The sequence below is a fragment of the Corylus avellana genome, chromosome ca4, assembly GCF_901000735.1.
Source record: "Corylus avellana chromosome ca4, CavTom2PMs-1.0".
Lineage (NCBI taxonomy): Eukaryota > Viridiplantae > Streptophyta > Magnoliopsida > Fagales > Betulaceae > Corylus > Corylus avellana.
Genome location: NC_081544.1, coordinates 26,698,399 through 26,722,225, shown reverse-complemented (window position 1 = coordinate 26,722,225; position 23,827 = coordinate 26,698,399). Strand labels below are relative to the sequence as shown.

At 36.0% G+C, this 23,827-nt stretch overlaps 4 protein-coding genes across 4 annotated transcripts; 1 reads left to right on the top strand and 3 right to left on the bottom strand.

Moving 5' to 3' along the window:
* Positions 1-72: 72 nt before the first annotated feature.
* LOC132179128 (nuclear transport factor 2-like) lies at positions 73-6,090 on the bottom strand. Its single transcript, XM_059591771.1, has 10 exons — positions 6,033-6,090; positions 5,717-5,850; positions 5,486-5,620; positions 3,321-3,627; positions 2,425-2,690; positions 2,144-2,330; positions 1,801-1,922; positions 1,651-1,716; positions 1,175-1,256; positions 73-619 (listed from the first exon to the last, which is right to left on the bottom strand). Exons 2-10 carry the CDS (start codon positions 5,753-5,755, stop codon positions 402-404), a joined length of 1,422 nt encoding a protein of 473 aa, XP_059447754.1. The 5' UTR covers positions 5,756-5,850; positions 6,033-6,090; the 3' UTR covers positions 73-401.
* A 3,403-nt stretch (positions 6,091-9,493) lies between these two features.
* Positions 9,494-11,921, bottom strand: LOC132178760 (31 kDa ribonucleoprotein, chloroplastic). The gene is made up of 4 exons (XM_059591293.1): positions 11,375-11,921; positions 10,401-10,502; positions 9,926-10,198; positions 9,494-9,791 (listed from the first exon to the last, which is right to left on the bottom strand). Exons 1-4 carry the CDS (start codon positions 11,795-11,797, stop codon positions 9,738-9,740), a joined length of 852 nt encoding a protein of 283 aa, XP_059447276.1. The 5' UTR covers positions 11,798-11,921; the 3' UTR covers positions 9,494-9,737.
* Positions 11,922-12,742: 821 nt separating this feature from the next.
* On the top strand, positions 12,743-15,410 carry LOC132178797 (pentatricopeptide repeat-containing protein At4g02750-like). Its single transcript, XM_059591350.1, has one exon. The coding sequence runs from the start codon at positions 12,926-12,928 to the stop codon at positions 14,948-14,950; it is 2,025 nt and encodes a 674-aa protein (XP_059447333.1). The 5' UTR covers positions 12,743-12,925; the 3' UTR covers positions 14,951-15,410.
* An 825-nt stretch (positions 15,411-16,235) lies between these two features.
* On the bottom strand, positions 16,236-18,793 carry LOC132179705 (uncharacterized). Its single transcript, XM_059592465.1, has 5 exons — positions 18,615-18,793; positions 18,434-18,526; positions 17,776-17,904; positions 17,574-17,669; positions 16,236-16,689 (listed from the first exon to the last, which is right to left on the bottom strand). Exons 1-5 carry the CDS (start codon positions 18,625-18,627, stop codon positions 16,427-16,429), a joined length of 594 nt encoding a protein of 197 aa, XP_059448448.1. The 5' UTR covers positions 18,628-18,793; the 3' UTR covers positions 16,236-16,426.
* Between the last annotated feature and the right edge of the window lie 5,034 nt (positions 18,794-23,827).

The window sequence follows — 23,827 nt, the reverse complement described above, 5'->3', positions numbered from 1 at the left end:
CTATTATGTGTGTGTGTATATATATATACACACACACACACACACACATAAGTAAATTAACTGAGAGAAGACTGAAAAGGGTCAAGACATTACACAAATGAATAAATAAATCAATTCAACAGCCTTCACCAATAGGACATACAACGCTAGATTTCACCGGATTATGAGCTCAAAATTGCAAACACATTGCTGTTAAAATTATAATAATTTTCCTGCTAGAAAAAAAATTATTTAAAAAAAAAAGAAAAAAAAAAAGGGAACATATGTGATTCATATTCCAAAACATCTAAAATAAAGCCGACTTCTGAAAATATCAATATCATAATCTTTGAACTGACAAACGTGAATGTGCTGAGCTGCAGGGCTTGACTCAAAACTTCATTCTCCCTGGTTAAAAAATTCTAATTAAAGAGCTCCGAAGGATTTTGTCCACTTCTTGATACTTGGTGGCCTGTGAACCCTCTGTCTTGCCGGGGACCTGGTCGATAGAAACCATTTCCTCTCGCTCTGTTATAGTCGCGATCACCCCCGTCATAGCCAATTCCCCTGCCAAAAACCCGAGAGCCAAAACGGCCCCTTGTTGCCTCTGTTTGGTAGCTGCCCCTGCCTCTACCCCGTCCTGTTCATAACAGTTGACAATTAATTGAACTTATCATCCTGCTATGATATATTTAATAAAAACAAAGCTCAAATATTTCCAGCGTCATTGTTGCACTAGTTCAGCTCCAGGCAAGATACCATCATCATCAGATGATTATGAATAAAGTAAAACTTGTATGGAAAAGAATATCACATATGGCATCAAATGTGATGCAATCCTTGTATTTGATATGGCATGGGGTAGTTTGAACCCCTCCCAGTGACGCTGACCAGCCACTTCAGGTACCATCACATAAAATTTACAGCTTACTATTGAAGAAGAATGTAGTATTGATGCACTAATTACATGAATGTGAGGATTTAGGCCAATTCAAGAAAATTTTTTTTTTGATAAATAATGTTTATATATCAAAAGTGCAGAGGAACGCAATTCTAGTACACAGGGGGTATACAAGGGAAACGACTAGTTAGAAGAAGAGAAAAGAACAAGGAAATCAAGATAGAATTGAATGTTGAAAAAATAGTAGTATTGAATGTAGAAAAATAATAGTATTGGAAGACAAAAATTACGTACTTGCTCCCCGAGATGGAATGTTGCTGTTCGGTCTCCGCTCTTCAATGTATACTTGACGTCCAGCAATCTGAACAGAACCCGCCTACAGACGCATAAATCAAAGATTTTAATACACAAATCCAACAAAAACACAGAAATTCTTTTTCTTCTTCATAAGTAATGAGATGCATAAAAAAAATAAAATTGCACAAAAAAGGGCATTCCCAAAGACCAAATTCTACTGTATAAATATCTGAAATTTAAGAAAGCTCAAGAAAAACTTAATGGCACCAGAAAAAAGCTACATGAACTTGGGAAATTGGAATGATGTCAACCAATGTGAGAAAGGGTCAGCAAGAAGGTTCGTGTCAGAAAACAAGTTAAATGCTTTTTTTCTTTTTTCTTTTTTTTTTTTCAGTAATATACTTGGGTAGGTGGGAAGATCCATAATAATTAAAAGATATTGTATACCAGGGATTCACAAAGCATATTCAGACCTTAATTGCGTTCTGAACACCAGTCATATCTTCAAATTCAACAAATGCATAGCAAACGCCAACATCCTGCACATAAGTAAAAATGTATCTTCATATAATTTGATGATACAGTGCAATAATACAGCTAATAAAGATGTCAAGGGTATGAACCTTGCGGCTTCTAATGACCACACCCTCGTCGCTGAGTCTACCGAAATTCTTGAATTCCTCCTCTATTTCAGAAGCAGATACCGTCGGTGGCAAGTTTCTCACATAAACAGACCTAATTTCATCTACAAGTATCGATGCATAAAGTAAAATAAATGCTCCAAAATTTTTAACTTACCATAAACCAAAGTTTTGAAGGCAATAGCAAACAGATGATATCTTATCTTCAAAGGAAAAACATAAAAAATTCCCCAGAAAGAAAATCCAAAATCCTATTGAGATTTTAGAAATTTTATTGCTCTTATACCATAATGGAAATGCACATTAGGACTACTAGAAATCAAACCTTCATACTCCATTGTGGGAACCTCCTCTGCCATCTCTGCTACAGACCTTTCAAATGTATTATATGGCATAATTGATTGCTGAGTGGTGGGCTGTGAAATATGATCCCACTCTGAAGTAAGAGGCGCATTTTTGTTAGAAGGCTGTGAAACTACTGCCTGTGTAGGTTGACCTTTAGCTACCCGTAACTTCCAAAAAAAAAAAAATCAAGCAGACAAAAATATCAGTCCCAGGTATAAATGGATCCCTCAAATATGGATAATTAGTAGATTTAGTACATACAATAGAAGCATAAGTGTGTTTTTGGGGCTCTCCAACAGGTTCCTCAACAGTAGGAGGCAGGTGGTCTTGTACAGCATTCACTGTATTCTGAAGTAAGCCATTTGACTCTTCTGAAGCATTGTTCTCGAGCATGTGTTCAGACTCGGGGACTTGCTGCAATCGTTGCTCTGAAAAACTATAATTGTCAGCTAGACCATTTTCTTTGACCTCAGTAGGAGCCACAAACTCTCTTGCCTGGATTTCCCCACCAAGCAAATAATTGGACACTGCAAAAACAATCATTTTCATTTACTAAATTATTTGGCGAAGGAATAATTTTCTCAGTAGAAATGGAGTTACCAAATCTGTCACAAAGATCAAAAAGAAAAGTTAAGAAAAGCGGTTCCTTATCAGCACACATGAATATAATTTCATATCGAACTCCAGGCACAAATTTTACAATTTCTGAACACCATCATTTTCATTTACTAAATTATTGGGTGAAGGAAAATTTTCCTGTATCTGTACAAATGAACAGTTACCAAATCTGTCATAAAGATTTTAAAAGGGAAATATTAAGAAAGCTGTTCCTTATCAGCATGCATGAACACAATTTTATATCGAACTCTGGCTGCAAATTTTACAATTTCTAACCAAAGTAAAAACCACATCAAATGGTACTTGTCATTGCTAAACATAGATCTTACCTCATCAAGAACAACAAAATTCAAATTGTTTGATTATCAAAATTCTTATAAATGAACTCAATACATATAATTACACATATTCCATTAATTTATTCCACCAATATAATCAAAAGCTTCTTTCCCTTTTCAGTTGAACAACAAGATTGTGATTATTACACCCTGAGAGAATGAGAACTCATCATACTTTAATTTAGGTTGGATGGGCGATACCTGGATCTGGAATAGTACTAGGCACATTTAATTTGGAATCGAGATTGCTATGGGCTAATAAGACCGCTGGATGGTGGCGAACTGGCTCATCCTCAATGAAGTGAAAAATATCATTAAGCACAAAATAGCCTTTTTCCTGAGGTGCAAGGAAAAAAGTCTGCACAAATTTCCTCTTTCCACTGAAATCCTTAATTTGCACCAAGCCTGAAACCATCACAATAACACCTCCATTCCAAGATTCCAGAGAATGTGCTGTTTTGATTTCAATTCCTGTATAACTGAGCGACATAACAAGGGAGTGGATTTGCTGCCAAAATAAAAAATAAAGTTGGATGAAGTTTATCAAGAGATCGATTAATTGGACATACATAAATGATAAAAACTGAATATTAGAACAGAGAAGATAGAAGCATAAAAGGATAGCCCCTTAAGATGGAACCATTACTAAATCAGCCCAACAATATTAGAAAACAAACCTATCAGCTAAAAAGTTATGTTAAACATACAACAGAATATATATATATAACCTGATTTACAGCAAACTCAGTTACAAAACTGGCATCATTTAATCCCAAAGCTTTCACAAAAAGTTAGTACTAATTACTCATACTGATGAATCTATGATTTCAGTAACAAATGTCCCAAAACAATATGGGGAGACATTAGCCGGAAGCCTGGACCTAATGAAACAGAAACAGGTAATGCTGAAATGTGGTATTGGCATTTTATTCCATCTTTCATTGCTTAAAAAGGCTTATTGCTATTTTATGTGCAGAAGTTTCTTGTAATCTATACAAATAATACATGCACTATCATTAAATAAATAAAGAATTGTTTGATCAAAATTTTAGACAGTTCATCTCCATTATACCAACTCCAGACACCTAAACTGACTAAACCAATTAGGATCCTTAAAAATAAAAGCACTGCGTATCTTTACAGGAACAATCATTGGCACCTATTTCCAATGAACATCAAGAAAGAGTTCAGGTACAAACTTGAAAACACACAACAAACAAAAAGCAAGAGAAGATTATAACTAAAAAGTTGAAAGTTAAAAGGGTAATCACCAAATGCTGGTCTAAGTAGGGTCTTAAGATGGGTGGCTTGAATATTCTATTTCACGAAATTATCAAGAAATAAATAAGCTCATGGAACAGATAAAACTGTCGTTATAATAGGCATTAAGTCATATAATCAATTACTGGAACATGTTTCAAAATATGATATCAATGTTAACTTTGTATCATTGGTTTTTTCTCATATAAAGAATAGTGGAAGAGGAAGCACGACATTCTTATACCATGTTAGTAGTGTATACACCTCTTCAAGTTATTAACTAATTCCCATAAAACAAGGAAACCCAACTACAACATTTATCTTGCATTCTAATAAATTGAAAATGCCACGTCAAATCAATTTTGTCTTAGTGCGATACCAAATAGTGCACATGAAAAAAAAAAATGCAACAAATTAGTCAAATGTGTCAAGTAGATACATTGAGTAAACATAACAATGTTATTATTGTGCTCCCTGAAAAGTTAACAGATAGGTTGCTTCATATAATTGGTAAACCATCATTCCTACCAACATTCTCATAGTTCAAAGAAACAAATTTCTTGCTTCCAGCACTTTGGGATACTCAACATTCTTGCAAGAAATAGCAATTACTGAATGACTAAAAACTATTATCCATATTTCCAAAAAAAAAAAAAATAGTTCACCCTATGGCACCATATGTCATCAATTTAGATCCTTCGATTTTTCCATTTCCACAAATACATAGAGTATAAACTTGGGGTTGATACATTTCACCTCAAAATTTCCAATGTACCAAAAAGATCAACTAAACCCACAACAACTCCTCTGGCAAAACGTATCACAATGTAGCAAAAAACCCAAGCAGATAAACAAAATTCCCACATATATTTCACGTGGCAGGGAAAAAAAACACAAAAACAATCATAACAACTATAAAAAAGAAAAAAAAAAAACAAAGTAACAGACTTGGTTGTCGCTTTCTTCATTTTTTCTTGGAACCCATTAAATCAATCCCAATTCCAACGGCTTTTATTCTAAAAAAGAGCAGGAAAAAAGAGAACCCAAAACGCAAAACAAGATTAAAAAAATAAATAAATAATAAGAGAGAGAATAGAAGGATCTACGAGCATTGAAGCGGCGGTCTCGCCGGTGTTGCCGTCGATACGAAGCATGGTGCTGGCATCGGAGTAGAACTGGTGCACAAATTCCGGCTGCTGCTGCAGAACCTGGTAGTAGTGCCCCACAAAGTACGTCCCGACCTGTACCCATTCACCGCCATCACCATTAGAAACACACACAAAAAAAGAAAAAAAAAAAAAAAAGAAAAGTAAAACCCAGAGAGAGAGAGTAGGGACCTGAGCAGCTGTAACCGGAGCGGGAAAGGGCGTGGCCATTTTCCGAGACCCCCTAAAACCCTACGAAGCGAGAGAAATGAAGAAATCAAAACCCGGCACGAAGATGCGCAATGCCTCCTCTTGCCCCCCAAGATCTGAAACACACATCACCACAACCACCAAACAAAACCTTATACTCATTCATTAAGATTCACAAGCAAAGCACGTAAACATATGCAATATATGCCAATATACCCAGAGAGATCTGAGAAATGGTAAGGCTTTACAGATAGCAAGTGCTGGTTCGTGGGTTCTAGAGAGAGAGAGAGAGGATTACCTTGAGAGAGAAAGAGAGAGATCAGATTTTGGGGAAGATTTTTCTCCACTGGTTGTGCCCCCTTGGGGTTTTGTTGTATGTGTTAATGTATCCTACTGTACACCTTTTTTTTTTTTTTTTTTCTCTTTTTTCTTTCCTTTGGGGTTTTGGGTATTTTTTGTCCGGAAAGTTTTTGGGTTTTTTTTCTTAAGCCTTCTTCATCTTTTAAGTTTTATCTTTATGGAAACTTTTCTAATTTGACATTCTCCTATGAACTTAAAAAAAAAAATTAAAAATTAAAAAGATTGGGTTTTTGTCTAGGTGGGTAGTATTTTTATAATTGTGTAATGACTAATGTTACATGTTCATCATCATTTCGCTTCATTTAGTAATGTTAAAAGTCGTTTTCATTTCTCTTTTGTCCATATCTTTTCAAAACTGATAAGGGTTTAAAAATCGTCATTTGATCAAAATCTAATAGTACCACAAATTTAATGGTACTTTTATAGTCACACTAGTTTTGGAAGGACAAAAAAAAAAGGAAGAACTTCTAACATTATTCAATTTCTTTTGTCAATGTGGACTATGCAGTAACCATCATCCCTTATTAAACAAATAAAATAAAAAATTAAGAGATGATGAACACGGTCACATCAATCAAGTGGGATTGAGTGAGATCTAGTATAGCATATAGCAAGAATTAGCACCCTCTAATTATATGTTAAAGTGAATATCTACAAATTAGGTAATAGTGTCACATTAACATGTAAAATAATTGTGAAATAAAAATATGGTATATAGCATTTCTCTTTACTAAATGCTCATTGTTTGTGCGGAAGATTTATGCAGTTGCGCTGAAATGTTTTATTACCATTGTGCATGATGTCATATTAGCGTATCACTATCATCTAGGGCAGTGGTTTTATGGTCCAATGAAATTTCCAAAGTCGTTAGGTACACACTAGGGCATAAGTTCTATGCCTCATTAGCGTAAACTACTTTAATTTTCATTGATAACTTGATGATGTTGGGTCAGGCAATAACTCAGTCAGACTTGAGGGAGTATCTGCAGTTTCCATAATTTATGCATCTCTTGTGCGGTTTCTGGTGAGTAGGTGTTACTATAGTCACGCTCAAATAGCATAATTATTAACAATTTCAAATATTTAGGAAAATAACCGAGGAGATATCATGAATCTTACTGTAAGAATCTTACAATCTGATATGATAACCTAAAAATGAATAGAACACACATGAACTACTCAACAGTAATTAGATTCTTAAAAGAGATTGGTTGTCAACTGCTTTTGGGCTTAACAGGCTCTGTCTCTCTGTTTTACAAAGAAATGATTATTATTAATATTTTTTTTTTAAAACTAAGAAAGAAAATGATTTATTGATTAGCTATGATTAGGCTTATAAACGTTATAGGCGCTTAGATCTACAAGGATTTGAATGTAGGCAGTCTCTTATTAATAATATAATTTAAAGCATAATCATTATTTTTATGAAAAGATTTATGCAGTTGAGCCCCATTTTCCCAACAATTGTGCACAGCTCATATTAACGTATGACTTTTGTACGACATTTGAAAACTTTCAAGATCATGAAGTGTTTGTATGGTGTCTGCTTCATAAAAAACAGCACTAAACATCCATAATAAATTAATAATCACTGCTAAATGCCCTTTCTTCTTGGCTCTTCTTCTTACTTGTTTTAAGATCGATGAGTTTTATGTTTTTACTAATCAGAAATGCTCACCCAACAATCCATTGGCTGATAAATACCTAAAATTTATAATTACTTCTTGTGATATGTGAAATTTTAAGCTGGGAAAAAATAGTTTAGGAAAATGGTTTGTTTTAGAGAGATATCCCAATTAGGAAAGTAATCAAGATTGGAAACAACTAGACAAGACATGTCCAAAGAAGATATGGGTTAAGAAGGAAACTAGTCAACTAGACAAATGATGTCTTAAAAGAAAATCAGACAAACATATTGTCTTAAAAAGAAAAAAAAAAAAAAAAAAAAAGATTTGTGGAATCTTTATCATTTTACATGTTGTCGGTTGGTATAGCTGACAAGCATTCATGTAACTTTTAAAGACAAGAAACAGACACGAGTAATTCTACTAGTAAAGAATATTGTTACCCAAGTTAGTAGGATATTTGTTAAGAAAATTAAGAGACAAAAGAGCGGAGAAAATATGTGCATACCTCAAACTAGGGTTTATACTAGTACTTATAGGAATGCCGTCATTAAGACAAGTTTGATTTAATATAGCAAAGATCGGAAGTCAAGGGTTTGCTATAAAAGGTGGTATATCCTCATAAATGACCTTAGGATCTGATTGGAAACTAGAGAGAGAGAGAGAGAAAGAGAGATTAAAAGTTGTTAATCAGTTTATGCATGCTCCTCATCGTCCTCATTGGGAGGCTTTTTGTCATATTATTCGATGCCTAAAAGTAGCATCAGGCATGGCTATCATCTCTCTTTATTGTTACTGGGTTTTTTTGATGTTGATTGGGCAAACATGGGCGGAACTAGTACTTTTGGTTTGGGAGGTGCAAAAATTAATTTCTAAAGGTCTATTTTATAAAATATATATATATTTTTAAAATTTTACTTTTTTGGGACCATCTTATGGCTTGGTTCTGCCCTTGTTTGTAGGCAATCTACATCTAGTTATTATACATTTGTTGGTCGTAAATTTTGCTCATTCCAATGCGGAAGCTGAATACCGTGCCATGACCCATATTGCGCGTGGGATGTTATAGGTTCGCTATCTGCTTCGTGATATTGGTGTTGATGTGCCTTCTCTTATGCATATGAATTGTGATAATCGTGCAACTATTTTTCTTGCTAGTAATCCCGTGTTTCACGAGCGTATCAAACACATTGAGATTGCCATTTTATTTGTGATCTCTTAACGCAAAAAGCATAGTGTCACTCTTTATGTGAAGTCGGAGGATCAATTGGGTGATATTCTTACTAAACCACTGACTTGTTCTGCCTCCAGTAGTCTTTGTTCCAAGATGGGCATGCTTGATCTCTATATATGCTCCAGCTTGTGCTAGAGTTCTTGAGTTATCACTTATTGTTGGTATTCTGTTTTTTTATCTTTACTGTGGACTCTCTTCTCAAATATTACAGTAAGGGCATGCAGCAGCTATTTGGTAAGCCAAAGAGATCCTTTTTGCCCTCTGTTCAAGCTAACATATGCTTATATATATTTGTATGGCTAGCATTGAATGCTTACATCATAAGCTACTTTAAGACAATTACAAAATAGGATCCCCTCCATTTCATTTAAACTGAATAATATCCAATTAATTATAGTGGATGAGTATTTTTGTCATTTTAAAGAGTGAAAAAGACAAAAATACCCATCCACTATAACAAACTGGATATTATCCAGTTTGTTTGAAATGGAGAGATCATGTTCTAACTATGACAATGTGATTTATCTGGTATTTATTAGCTAATCAAAACCAAAATTATTATTAGAATTGGCAAAGACAGTCGGTTAATTTCACAGTGACAGTTGTACTCGGAAGAAACAAAGGTGGAACATGAATTATAGACAAAAAGAAATGAAAAGGATTTGTCAATGACACAAGTCATTGCACTGTGATAGCCAAATAGCATATCATTTTCATTTCTTAAGAGCCACTGACTTGGAAGTTTGATCTTTAACCTGCTTTATATTTATCCCAGCTGTTCATCCTATGATCGTTTTCCTTGAGCCAGGCTCACACGCATTGCTCGTCCCTCTAGTTCCTATGAGGCCAAGGAATAACAAGCAGCAATTAGTAACTCCAAACTAGTATATGATCATATATTCTAACATCTGATTACATATCATATCATATATTGTAAAATGTAAAGAGATTCAAGAAAGAGACTTATAATACCACTCCATTAAGAGATTCAAGGGCAGCTTCCATCTCTGATCTGGTTGAATAGCACACAAAACCATAACCACGTGACCTGCCTGTCTCCCCATCATACAGAACCCTTGCTCCAACCACATTCCCATACTCCTGAAATGCTTGGGTCAAACTCTCAGCTGTGGCTGACCAGGATAAATTCCCAACAAAAAGCTTGTGTTCAGTCTCTGGATATAGAGGATCTTTAGGCTTAGGTTTGTCTGAGAAATTCACCCTCATGGTTCGCCCCATATATTCCTGAAACATCCAAATTCACTAGTATTGGGGCAAAAGGAAAGAAAGGAAGGAAGAACATAAATAATCAATTATTTCCAAATTGTAGACTATATATTGTCTGGGAGTGCGTTTTTGAAAAATAACCATAGCTATTTTTAAATTGCACGTTTTGAAATTGCAAACCCACAAGGACGTGGAGAGAGAGAGAGCGAGAGCTTCTTACTTTTCCATCCAGATTTTCAATAACCGCATTACAATCTTCAATGCTACTCATTGTCACAAATGCAAATCCTCTACTTCTGCCAGTATCCCTATCATAGAGAACCTGTGACCATTTGCATTAATGTAAGGACATACTGAAATTAGTAAATAAATATCCCAATGATGATGTTATCAAATTGTATGTCAAACGAACAACAAATACGAGAAGAAACAGAGCTTTAGGTGTGAATTGAGAGTCTCAGAAGGTGTTTGATAAGGACTTGCTGCACTAAATTTCCATCTTGAAATGGTTGCAGTTGAAAATATCAAGTAATAATATGTAATTGATAGATTGATTGATTGATTGATTGATTGGGAGCTATCCTTCTCCAATCCTTACTGCATTTTCAAGAAAATTCCACTCGTTCAACTTTTGCAACCTGAAAATTGTAAATGTTGGGGCTTGGGAATGAACGCTTCAGTGAAAATAAGGCAAACCCATCACCCTTATTAATATAATGATTAACATTATCATGTTTAACTTCTGTAAACCAAATCAACATCTCTGGTTATGGAAAAGATAGAAAACCCATGGCAGACAAGCTCTCAAGGAGTTCTGTTCTGTGATTAATAGCACTTGTTAAATTTCTCTTGAATTTGTGCTTTTTGGGTACATTTGCTAAGAAATTACTACAGCAGCAGCACATCTATTTCACATATTTGTAGGTCTGATCAAGCATGGCTTATCAAGCAATCAACTAAATGTTCAAACTGGGTCATAGTCTGATTAGGTAAGTGAATGAGATAGAACAAGTTTGTTGGTTTATCAGCCCTGCCATGTTCAAGTACTTTACCATGCTGAAGTGCTTGTACCAGATTTGAGAAACACACACCCTTTCCATGCATATGCAAACAACTAAAGCTAGCCCATCATTACAAACAACATAATCAACACAAAAGAAACAACTAAGGAAGAAAATATTGGAGGGTAAATACCTCAATCAGCTCTGGGCTTCCAAAGTCCTGAATGATGCCAGCAAGCTGGGCACTGTCAACACTGTAAGGCAGATTCCCAAAGTAAAGCTTAGTGCCCACAGGGCCCTGATCAGCCTCTCCATCCAATATTCCTTCCTCTCCTTCCTTATTTTCCTCCTCAACCAACCCCGCGTCCACGTCAGCAGTCACCGCCACCTCTTCTTGGGCAACAGCAGCTGATATCCTCAGGAGCCGCCACTTGCTCGGGATGGCGCTGATTGAAAGCTGTTCGATCCTGTAAGAATGAGATATTGATGCTGACACGCGTGTGGATGAGATTCTAAGGAGAGGGTCACATGGAAAGTGCTTAGAGCGAATGCATTTGAGGGTGTTCATGGATGAAGAGAAAGATGAGCCTACAGCCGCTGCTGCAGTGGCTGCCATGGTTCGCCGGGAACTTGGTTCTCGTAGTGGTGGTGGTGGTTTATTCTGTTTAAGTGAAAAGTTGATGCGAGGAAAGAGAAAGGATGTGGGTGCGCAAGGGAATGTATGCTATCTAAGCTGATGTGGGCAGATTGTGTCCAGTGAGTATTGGAAGGGATATATGGGGGAGGATAAGGTGAGTCCAAAGTGGATCAGACCTGTTGCTCACTGGTGGGTCTATTTATGGTTTATCCCCCGTTGTTTTTGTGCCATTTGATCTTTTTTCTACATCATTTTTGTCATTAATTTCGTTTTCTATTCGAATAATTCCGAATACTCAACTCTCATCCTACTATGATATGGCATTGTCCATCTATCCTTATTTTCTATTTTTAATTAAAACTAATTCAATGGTATAGAGACGCTCTCACATTAACTAGTCTACACATTTTGACATTGTGTGTTTTAAGCATTTTTTTTTTTTTAAAGAAGAAGAAATGTGTTTTTTAAGTATTTTAAGGACTAAAAAAGTCACTTAAAATATGTCACATCAATCAATATAAAATGAATATGATAAATGAGTGTGAAGAGTAACATTATTCTTACTCTTCAATATATTTCAATTTTCACCAAATAAAATAAAATAAAAACAAGGGTGATGATTAACAAAGAAAAACAAGCTCATATGTTTTGTTTATAGAGTAATGTTATATGTTACACTATCGTTTTACTGAATTAGGATCCTCTCTATTTCATTTGAAATGAATAATATTCAATTAGTTATATTAGAATGATATTTTTGTTTTCTCAAAAAATAAAAATATAAAAATACTCTTCTAACATAATTAACAGGATATTATCCGATTCATTTGAACGGTCCGTTTCATTTAAACCGAAAATGATCTTGTTCCCGTTTCACCCTATGTTGTTGAGCATTTGGCAATGTCAATGTGTTGGATGGAAGTATGGGGTGATTGGTTTGACCAGCAGCAAGTCTAGCGGAGACATCAACAATGAACTCATGAACCCACGGGAGTACAAACGCACCGCATCACGTCTCCGACGACGCTCATAACCAACCCTACCCTCTCAACCGTTTTTTCCTTCCCTTTACATTCCCTCCCATTTGGTCGTTAAAACTAATGGAGTATGTTCTTCTTCAACTATCGCCCCACTCAGGCCCTCAAACTCACCCAAAGGCTCTCTCCAAAGCTAACCATAACATTCTCTCTCGCAAACCCAAAATTCTTTACACAAAACCACACCACCACAGCGCTTCCCAATCTAAAGCCCCTCAACTCCAGGATCTCCACCTACATCAGAAACGGCCTCATCGAGGAAGCTCAGAAACTGTTCGATAAAATGCCTCAGAGAAACACGGTCACGTGGAATGCGATGATTCGTGGGTACTTTTTAAATGGGAGATTTGATAAAGCGGTTGATATGTTCGAACGAATGCCTGAGAGGGATGCCTTTTCTTATAACACGGTAATTGGCGGGTTGATGCAGTGTGGGGATGTTGATGGTGCGAGGGGCGTTTTTGATGGGATGCCATTCAGAGATGTTGTGACATGGAATTCGATGGTTGCAGGGTATATTCGTAACCAGATGGTGTACAAAGCGGTACAAGTATTTGATGGGATGCCATTGAAAGATGTGATTTCGTGGAACTTGGTCATAGGGGGGCTCGTGAATTGTGGAGATTTGGATTTAGCAGAAGAGTATTTCAGACGAATGAGTGCTCGGAATGTTGTGTCTTGGACTATAATGATTTCGGGGCTTGCTAGTGCAGGACGGATTGTTGAAGCTCATGAGCTCTTTGAAAACATGCCCATGAGGGATGTTCGACCTTGGAATGCAATGCTAGTTGGTTATATTGAAAATGGCCATATTGAAATTGCAGAAGATCTGTTTCGAAAAATGCCTGAACGAGATTTTCAGTCTTGGAGTGAATTGATAATTGGGTTGGTGAGAAGCGAAAGAGTTAATGATGCTATGAGGCTTTTCATGGAGATGCCACAGAAATGTCAAAAAACGTGGAACTCTGTCCTTTTGGAACTAATAAGAAATGGGCTCATCAAAGAAGCTCATGCATTTCTTGAGAAATTTCCATACAGCGATGTTGTGTCATGGACAAATTTAATTGTTGGATATTTCAAATTAGGTGAGGTTAGGAGTGCAATTAAGATTTTTGAATGGATGCCAACCCGAGATGCAACCCTGTGGAATGCCACAATATTTGGATTAGGAGAAAATGGTCAATGTGAGGAAGGTTTAAAGCTTTTTATTAGAATGAAAGAAGCAGGTCCATCCCTGGACAAAGCTACTTTCACTAGTGTTTTGACAATATGTTCAGATTTGCCAACCTTACTCTTTGGAAAACAAGCTCATGCTGAGATAATAAAAGCTGGGTTTGATAGTTTCATTGCAGTTTCCAATGCACTACTCACCATGTATGCAAGATGTGGAAGCATGCATTCTGCTATGATGGAATTTTCTTCCATGTCAAGCCATGATATCATTTCTTGGAATTCTATAATCTGTGGTTTTGCACACCATGGAAATGGGGAAAAGGCCATACAGATGTTTGAAAGAATGAGATTAAGTGATGTTATGCCCAATCATATAACCTTTGTTGGTGTTCTGTCTGCGTGTAGCCATGCGGGGTTGGTAGACCAAGGTAGATACTACTTCAATCTCATGAAATCCAAATGTTGTCTTCAGCCTACAAGTGAGCATTTTACATGTGTTGTTGATTTGTTGGGGAGATCTGGACTCATAGATGAGGCAATGACTTTTTTAGATCAAATGAGAGCAGATGGAGTTGAAGTTCCTGCAAGTGTTTGGGGAGCTTTGCTCGGAGCCTGTAGAATCTACAAGAACATTGAGGTGGGAAAGATTGCTGGCGAGAGGATTTTGGAAGTAGAACCTTGTAACTCTGGTGTGTATTTGATCTTGGTTGAATTGTTTCTGAGTGGTGGAAGGAGACATGATGCTGAAAAAATTTGGGCTCAGATGAAAGAGAAGGGAGTCAAGAAGCAACCAGGTTGTAGTTGGATTGAGGTAAACAACTGTGTGCATATATTTCTTTCAGGAGATGGTTCGCACCCAGAGTTAGGTAGAATGTGTTGTGTTTTAGACTTGATACACATGGAGATGGAGATTAAATCATAAAATCAAATGCTGCTTCATTTCAGCAGATACAAGTTCCATTTGATGGACATTACAGGTGAGATTTTTTTCGCTCACGATTTATGTACTAAATTGTTCGGATCCACGGGTTACAAATGAGGAACATACTCCCACCCAAGTAGAGGTGGCAAATTTGGGTCGATCTACTCATCTTGAATCTTGATAGGTTGAAATACAGATGGCTATGCTGTTTTTTAACCAGTCAAAGATCTACACAAAACGCTCTTAGGTGTAGGTCTACAAAGCAGAAATGGAAGTCTGTCTAGTCATGTTCAATTAGACGTGGATTCTTAGAATTCTAGGATATAGTAAGAAGGATGGGTAGCAAGAGGAGAGGAGTGAAACATGATTGCCTACAATTCAACAGAAGAGATTGGTGAAAAAAGATTTTACGTTATCCTTTTATATTTGGATATGATTTAATTAAAGTGGCGTTCAATTCTATAGTGTTTGCTTCCAAGTTTGTAGGAATTGCTCCTCAAATAATTATGAAAATGCATAGTCCACAAATTTTGAAGGTTGATGTGTCAGTCCCAACTAACCCTTGAAACAGTCATTATTAAAATTAACGTAATAATAGTTCAAATTGTCAAGTCAATACTGTGATACATTTGTGGAATAAAAACATAGGTCCTAGCATTTCTCGTCTGTAAACCCTAATATTATCCTGCTGAAGAGCACTTATGCAGTTGCATTGCTTAGAATAATTTATACGTGCAATATTGTTTCATATTGGAAGGTAGATGATACATACTCCTATATATTTCATGTCAGTGCTCTTGAATTCCAATCCCCAGAAAATTAAAAAAGAGCAGTTTCACATGGACAGTAGATCACATTTTCAAGACCTATAAGAACAGATTAATCGGTATTAATCCCAACTTCGTGTGAAATTTAACACAGTTTATGATCATCTAGAATAATATTAATTTGTTAGTATAACAACTTCTTGGCACCCAAAAAAAATGCAAAGACATGGTTATATGTCAGTAATAGTAAGGGCATGTTTGGGTATACATTTGAAAGGTTTCAAAGTGCGTTTAATACTCAAAGTTTATTTGAAGAAAAAAATATATGTTTAGTAAAAAAAATTGAAACCACTTTTAAATGTCCAAAAAGCCCAAAAATAGTCAAAATGCACTATTGACAAAAGCTTAAAAATGATGTTCTTGCCAAAAATCGGTTTTTGACTTAAAAGCTCTATTTCTCAAACACAATCACAAACATGCTCTAACACTATAATGAAAGATAGAGTAAAAAAGGAAAAGAAAAAGAAAGGAAGAAAGATAAGTGTATTATGTACATGTTGTAAAACTTTGCCTCCTTATGTGGTTCCATTATGTGAAGGGTGATTATGGCAAAGCATGAGGTATTTCAAGAAAAAGAGGAAAACCCCTCTAAATCAGTACAATCCACTGAAGTATGAGTACGGAGCCACTGGCAAATAATCTCCAACACTCAAGTTCTCACAGAGCTGGATTTCTTAGTTCTAAGGTATCTTTTCTGACTTGGAGTTGCTGTTGCCAACCCTTTGTTTCCTCTAAGATCGCTCTTACTATCAACAGCATCCTTGGAATACCTTGTGTTGATAGGACTTTCAGTGATGTTGCTTGAGATAACCTTACACCGCACATGCCTGCTTTGAGCCAAGTTATGATTCTTCAAAGCTGAAGGTTGTTTCACCTTCTTCCTATTCTTATTCCCAATCATCGCATCATTATCTGAATACAAAATGACCAAATGCCAGGAATCAAAAGGCCTTTCTAATAAGTGAATGGATCATATATGAAGTTGATTTGTGTTTGTGTGTGTGTGTGTGTGTGTGTGTGGATGTTAATGGTGATGCTGCAGTTTCAACTAGTACATTTTAGACTCGGTTTCTTTAAGGTAATTCCCTCTCTACCTTATACATATTGATTTCATTTTATCCCCCACAAAAGGAAAATGGTTTGATTCTCACTTCCATCTAAAAGAGAAACACCTTTTTATTTCAGTCTTCTCTATCTAGCCAAAGATTCTTCGCACGATCATGAGTCAATCACTGCGTGGAATTCATTGGTGATGAAACAAACCAATTGGCCTGTACCAGTGAAGTCTCCTTCAAAGGCCTCTATCTTTGCAGTTAAAATGAGAAAACTTTAAGATTGTGAGGCGTCACTATGCTATATCTATTCAAGTAGCAGTTGAATTACTTTCGAAGCCACGCTATACCAATTAACTGAAACATACAGAAATTTTCTAAATTTGATTCAGGATGATTTTAAAAGTTAATATGAAGATAATAACAATCTTCTTGTGATGCAAACACAAAGTTGTCTAGAATTTGTTAAAAGCATTACCCTAAGATACCAACTCTAAAAGTTGTATGAATAATATGCAAACTGCCAGAAACAATAATTTCTCCCTGTCTTATATTTTATTTCTTAACCATTCTCTAGAATTCATTTGGGAATAGTTATTCCTATACGGCTTAGATGAAGTTCTTGAGCACAAACATCAGGTAATTAATCTTTAGCTGTAACCTAATTGCAAGAACTACATTGAGATAGATGAATAAGGAAAAGGAAAAACATAAAATTATAATGAAATAGTTAAGTGAGATTACCAGGACTAGATAAGACGGCACGTGGACGCAGGATTGAGCTGACTCGATTATTTATTTTATCATCCTCTTCAAAAATTTTGTCATTCTTCTCTGCTTCTGTTGATCAAGCAGAGTAGGATGTCATAACTGCAAGATATCTCTATACAGAAATCTATAAGGAGTCATTTGTTTTTTCGGGGAATCCATGAGGATAAAACCAAACCTTCAGATACAGAAATTGTTGGCATGATCAAACCTTCAGATACAGAAGTTTTTGACATGAGTACATTTGGTACATAAGACGCTGGAATTTTTGCAACATATGGTGGAGAAATGTCTTCATGCTCCTTCACTGCAGAAAAAGAGGAAAGGGGGGGAATGGAAGAAGAGGTTAAGGATTATACAAATATATAAGCAATCAATTTATTTTCTGGATTACATATTTATGTTTCTTCTCTCTCTCTCTTTCTCTGTGGATTCGCCAGTCTTTCTTTTGAGTGGTGCTTGATTCACCAGGCATAATAACACATCCAGTCTTGCTTTTGACTAAAAAAGTCAATTAGTACTACTGCGACTGAGCAGACAGTGATTTCATCATTGAAAGCTATTGAAGAGATTAATTGAACAAAAAATGAAAAATTCAAAACAGTGAAAACTAGAGCAACAGGCCCAATCAATTTATCAGGAAAAAGAAAAGGTAAACAAGATCATTCAAATTTCACCCAAATAACCAATTCTTACATAAATGGTCTAAAATTTAAGACACCCATAAGTCTCAATCAACCAATAGCAGCACCGGTAGTTTCACAAGGACCAAAAACAAAACCAAAACCAAGAACTAAAATAGGATTAGTAATCCAATCTCCCGGAGAAAGAAATACCAGGAAAACAAGAATCATCATTCATTGGAAGCAAAGAAATTCCCTTGAGATCCTCTTGGTCGTCTTGCTCCCTCACCTTCACCTTTGGATACTCTTCAAAACAAAACGACAATACCCATTTCAGTATACAACAAAAGGAGTGCAACAACAAGAGATCAAAGCTAAATAAATAAAAACCTACTGGTTTTTTCCATTTCTGCTGTTGCTGAGACTCGTAACCTTCTCGGCTGTTAAGAAAACTGTATGTTATGGAGGGAGAGCTGTGGCTGTTGGGCTATGAAATGAAAAGCCAAAAACACGGGAAACATGTGATGTGGTGCGGCTGTTGCAAAGAACAGAAAAATGGCTGTGATTTTTGAAAACTTTTTTCAATTCTGATTGTTTGACGACGGAGGGAAGATGAGACGTTTGTTTGGCACGTGGGGGTTTGGTGGGGTCCACTCAGCACACTTTTTGGCACCTCGTGATTTTGGAATTGGATACGCCTCTGTCATTGTCAACGCTTGTGTAATCGGCGCACTCTTCTTTCAGTTGTGCGAATGCGACTCCCACTTTAACGGCCCAAACAGTCTATTGGTCCAAAGTCGTGGTAAGAAAAACCTCCAACGGTTGAGATTCACTGATGTTTTACTTACTTGTGTCTTTTTTTTTTTTTTTTTGTAACAAACATAACATTACCAGAAAAAGAGCATTACAGCCCCCCAAGGGGGAAAGAAAACAGAGGGTGGTTCTAAACCACTACAAGCAGCGGGGGAGGAGAAAAAGGAGAAAAAATGGGAATGCAGCCCGAGTGAACTCTTGCCGCGACTCAATATGCCACATGATGAGCGCAGAAGTTTGCACTTCTGTTAATCTTCTTTGCCTCCCACTTAGAAGAAGGAGGGAGAAGAGATAAGGAATCTAAAATAATTTTTTCAATACTCCAATCACGAATGATAGCTGGGAATTGAAGTGCTGAAATTACAATAAGAGAGTTCTACTTGTAAAAAATGATTTGTTTTACAAATTGGTTGGCGATAGCATTCAAAGAGAGCCAAAGGTAGTTACAAGATTTTGAAGTTACATAGTGATGTTGAATAGATGTAAAGTTAATAGTTTATTAAATATAATAGTTTTGTATTTCTTTTTTTTAATTGAAGTGGGGAACATATTACATGAGAAAGTCTTTTCAACTCTTGATCTAAAAGGAAGAGAGAGTGTTAGAACTTAAAAAAAACATGGTGGGATCCCTAATAATAGATCCAAAGCATAAATTACAATAAAATAAAAAGGATTAAAAAATGACCCTAGTCCTATCAATAATGGCCGCATAAAACGGTGCTAACACTACCAAAATAGAGAACGCAATCAGGGGTATGAATGTTGTGAGACCCTTTAACTATATTCGAACCCTTAATGCAAGGGACTCGCAATACCCTTCAAACTTACTTAAATCCCTATTAGATAACAATAACAATCACCGTAAAAAAGTTGGAGCGGAAGAGGTATTGCCCAACAAAGATAAGAGAAAGTTAAAAAAAAAAACAAAGAAAATAACTAAAACATTAAAAAATAAATAAAAAAAATACAAAATAGTAGCAATAACGGAGGAGCACAACATTAGGAAGGCACAAGAAAGACACGTGGAGGTCAAGTGGTGGCACATAGAGGAGCAACTAATGAAGAGGGTGATGAGGTTCGTTGGTGGTTAGGACTAGCAGAGAAAGACAATCTAACTTTGAAAAAACTAGGTCTGAACAAAATGCTAATATCAAGGCTACAGGCGGTAGGAGGAGACGCAAAGAGGAGGTGGAGACCGATGGATATGTGATTGAGAGGAGGTGAGACGGATCAGCTGAGGTTGAGGAGACATTGACACTATTGCAAAGGGGGAAAAGAGGCCGAAAAAGCACAAAGAAAAAGGAGAAAACAAGAAGAAAAAAAATGGAAAGAAAAAGGTGGGTAGGGAGGAGGATTAGAGAAAACACTATTTCTCTTTCCTCAAAATAACCCCAGGAAGTGGTGAAAAGCCTCACTGGGAGGCGGAGAAAACCTTACTCTTTAGAGCATTCTCAGCAGATTCCTTATAAAAGATTTTGTTTCTTAAGTTTAGGAAATATGTTTAAAAAATCACAAAAAACGTTCCACAACACTCCCTAAACATTAGAATTACTATTGTAGAACCCAATATTTTGGGTTCTACTATTGCAATCCTTATGATTATTAAAATATTAAAAAAAAAATGATTGTCTCTCTTCTCTCCTCTCTCCTCTCTCCTCTTACAATTCTCTCTCTCATCTCTCCTCTCATATATATAATATAATTAAAAAAACAAATATTTTAATGATATATGGAATGATTAAGGCAAGTTATTGGAATGTATTTTGACATAGAGAAGCAAAAAGTAATTTAAATTCTTAAATATAGAAAAAATGACAAAAAAACTGCTGAAAATGCTCTTAAAGAAAAGGTGAAGCCTCTCTCATTCTCTAAAAAAGAGAGTGACATGGTAGTCACATCCTTTTGTATATTTGAGTTGTGTTTAGACGCTTGGGTGTCGTAGTAGTGAAGTTAGTGACACAGAACCAAAAAAAAAAAAAAAAAAGGCAAGATCAGACATTCTAAACATTTCGGATAGTAGTAGCAAGTTAGCAACACCTCGTATTATTTCAGATTTAATAATTTGGGGGCATTACAGTCCAGTTTGGCCGTGTGAAAATCTGATTCAACGAAGATAAAGAAGAAGAAAAATTATTTTAATGATGAAATTCGTTGTTTTAGGCCTTCTCTCGTATGATTCTCTCACTCTTTTTGCAAGTATAGTATAGCTTAGACTTAATTTAGATGGCAAAGAATAAAGTTGTTGAAGAGCAGAAGCAACTAGATGCCCATCAGGTAGCCAACACAAGCTATTAACTAATTAATCTATGAAGACAAAATTTCCACATTACTATCTAAGAAGCGTTTGTCATTACAGTAAACTAAATAATCTCTTAATTTCCTTTTTCATTTATCTTGATTTTGCTTGGTTACTAAGCATACTTGCTTGCTACTTTCATTTGATTTTGTTTTCGTATTGGGCTTGTTCTGTCCCTATAAATAAGACGTAGACGTCGTGTGGCAAATTCATCGAAGAGTAATTTCATTCAATTGTTATTAACAATTTGTAAATGCCTGTCCCTCTCGAAAGGTTTGATTATCTCGAAGCAATCGATTTATCTTTTATATTTTAGTTTATGATTTTCAATCATTACGTAAACAAATGCAGCAGAATGGAGCCATGAATTGGCGAGGCGTAGGCAACCCACTCCAATCGCTCTCTTCTCACTCAATGTCGCCCTGCATCAATTGGCCGCCAACATGCAACATCTTTTGTTGTAATTTTCTTTTTCTTTTTTCTTTGTTCATAACACAAAAATAATAATTAAATAACATTAATCTAATCTAATAATAATAATAATAATAATAATAATGTTTAAATGCAGTAACATCTTAGAAAATGATCTCTTAATTTTAATCTTATTTTATATATCAATTTTTTGTAAAAATTTTATATATCTAAACAATTCCGTAGAACTATTGATTAGGTGCACCTAAATTTGTATTAGAGCATTTACACTCGGCTAGCATTCACGTGATTAGCGTTATTTTGGCTAGTCAGGACGTAAATTTAGGAGAAAATCATTCACATCGAGCTAGTTAATTTAGAAAAAAATTGGCGAGCGTTGTTTACTCATCAAATGTAAAGAAAAATGTATATATATATATATATATAATAAAGAAATTATTGCAAAATAAAGAATTTGGAAATTTTTTTTTACAAATAATTATATATGAATGCTCTTGCTTTGTCAAAAATAGCAATAATTGTTTTTACAACAGTAAGGTGTCAAAATCTCTGTACCAAATGGAAACAACAGTGTTTTCAAAAACCTTTAGCTTGTCCAAATTTGAGAGGACTAGGGTTTTGTAGTGATGTGGCGCAGGTTGAGGTCGGCATGGAACGTCCGGCGAGGTTTCTCCACGGCAGTACGGCGCCGTATTGAGGACGAGGGGGACTGGTATTACTCATCCGAGTGGTGGGGAACGGACTCCGATAGTCAAACTGTTCTCCGTTCAACTTCCGACAAGGGAAACGGCGTCGTCTCCGTCGCCGCTTATCCTTCCTCTCAACCTGTAAGCCACTCTCCCACTCTCTATTGAACCATTTTTTTTTTTTTTTTTTCAATATATGAATTTGTTTGTGATAATGGCAGAAATGTAAATATTTGCAATGGTGATGTTGTAAATAATGTGCAGAGTGAAGTGTACTGGCCTGAAACGGAGAGATGGTTACAGCGAAGGCACGCAGAGGTACGTCCGGGATGCGAAGATGAGGGGCGTTTTAGGATACTTGGGTACCAATGGCGGGCGCTTAGGTTCAACGACGACACTCGCCAGAGCACTGTCAAAGTAATGGCCGCTTACCGGGAATCAGAACCCGGCTCGGTGTTCCTGATGCAGCAGCCACATTGTCTGGCTGTACCATGTAATCCCTTAACCTTATTTTTGCCATTTTGTAATGTTCTGTTGTAGTCTTGCGAAAGAAAGAGCGGTGTGAATTGGATCAAGTTGTGTCTGAGTGTTTCCAATGATTCTTCTTGTATATTATCGGTTGTCCAAAATGCTTAATGTGATAGAAAAAGGTCCATTTAATTAATTATTTAATAAGTGCCATTCAATACGTGGATTATTTCGCCGAAGTGAAGATAAATTATGGAATGGAGTTAGAGTTTGAACTTAAGACCATATTAATTTGTAACTTGTAATATTCCAACATGGTATAATGAATGTTAGTATATCAGATAGTTCACATCATGGCATTTGTTGGGTCTGGAAAATATGGGGCTGAGAATTGGAGCCAATGTGAACTTGAACAAACATGAATTAGAAATGGCTTTGTGGTTTTCAACACATTTTGGTACTGCTGAAGTTGTTAGAGCAGACTTTGAGAGGTTTTCAGATGGGCATAAGGGTAGTCAGAATGCTGAATAGCTCGGTACGTCAATGTTGTAGGAGAAGTGGAGAGACTATCAAAATGCGGTTGTGGAGTGTGTTGGAGGTTATGTCGGCATCTATAGATAATTATGGGTGTATTTATCTCTAGATGCCAGCTGTTTTAAGTACTATTTTTAACAAAATGCAGGAGCACTTTAGATTTTTTAGTTACTGAGTGAGAAGAACCCTCACTGATAGAAAGTAGTACATGACAGATCATATTAGTTTCTGAATTTTAGCAAATTGGAACTCTGGGCAGTTTATTAGTGGGATGCACACTTATTTGTGCTTTGATTTTTATTTATTTATTTATTTTCTGAGTGTGTCTGTCAAGGACTATAGATCCCAGTTTCTTCTCATGTTAATCAATAGATGTGC

What these genes read in the sequence shown, in the direction of transcription:
- LOC132179128 (XM_059591771.1), bottom strand. Translation starts at nt 5,755, where the DNA reads ATGGCCACGCCCTTTCCCGCTCCGGTTACAGCTGCTCAG. An exon ending in TCCCACAATGGAGTATGAAG is followed by an intron (nt 1,923 to 2,143) that starts GTTTGATTTCTA and finishes CGATACTTGTAG; the next exon opens with ATGAAATTAGGTCTGTTTAT. An exon ending in GTGTTCAGAACGCAATTAAG is followed by an intron (nt 1,257 to 1,650) that starts GTCTGAATATGC and finishes ATGCGTCTGTAG; the next exon opens with GCGGGTTCTGTTCAGATTGC.
- LOC132179705 (XM_059592465.1), bottom strand. An exon ending in AACAATTTCTGTATCTGAAG is followed by an intron (nt 17,670 to 17,775) that starts GTTTGGTTTTAT and finishes CTTGATCAACAG; the next exon opens with AAGCAGAGAAGAATGACAAA. An exon ending in TGCCGTCTTATCTAGTCCTG is followed by an intron (nt 16,690 to 17,573) that starts GTAATCTCACTT and finishes TTTTGTATTCAG; the next exon opens with ATAATGATGCGATGATTGGG.
- LOC132178760 (XM_059591293.1), bottom strand. Translation starts at nt 11,797, where the DNA reads ATGGCAGCCACTGCAGCAGCGGCTGTAGGCTCATCTTTCTCTTCATCC. An exon ending in GAAGCCCAGAGCTGATTGAG is followed by an intron (nt 10,503 to 11,374) that starts GTATTTACCCTC and finishes AAATGGTCACAG; the next exon opens with GTTCTCTATGATAGGGATAC. An exon ending in TTGAATCTCTTAATGGAGTG is followed by an intron (nt 9,792 to 9,925) that starts GTATTATAAGTC and finishes TTGGCCTCATAG; the next exon opens with GAACTAGAGGGACGAGCAAT.
- LOC132178797 (XM_059591350.1), top strand. Translation starts at nt 12,926, where the DNA reads ATGTTCTTCTTCAACTATCGCCCCACTCAGGCCCTCAAACTCACCCAA.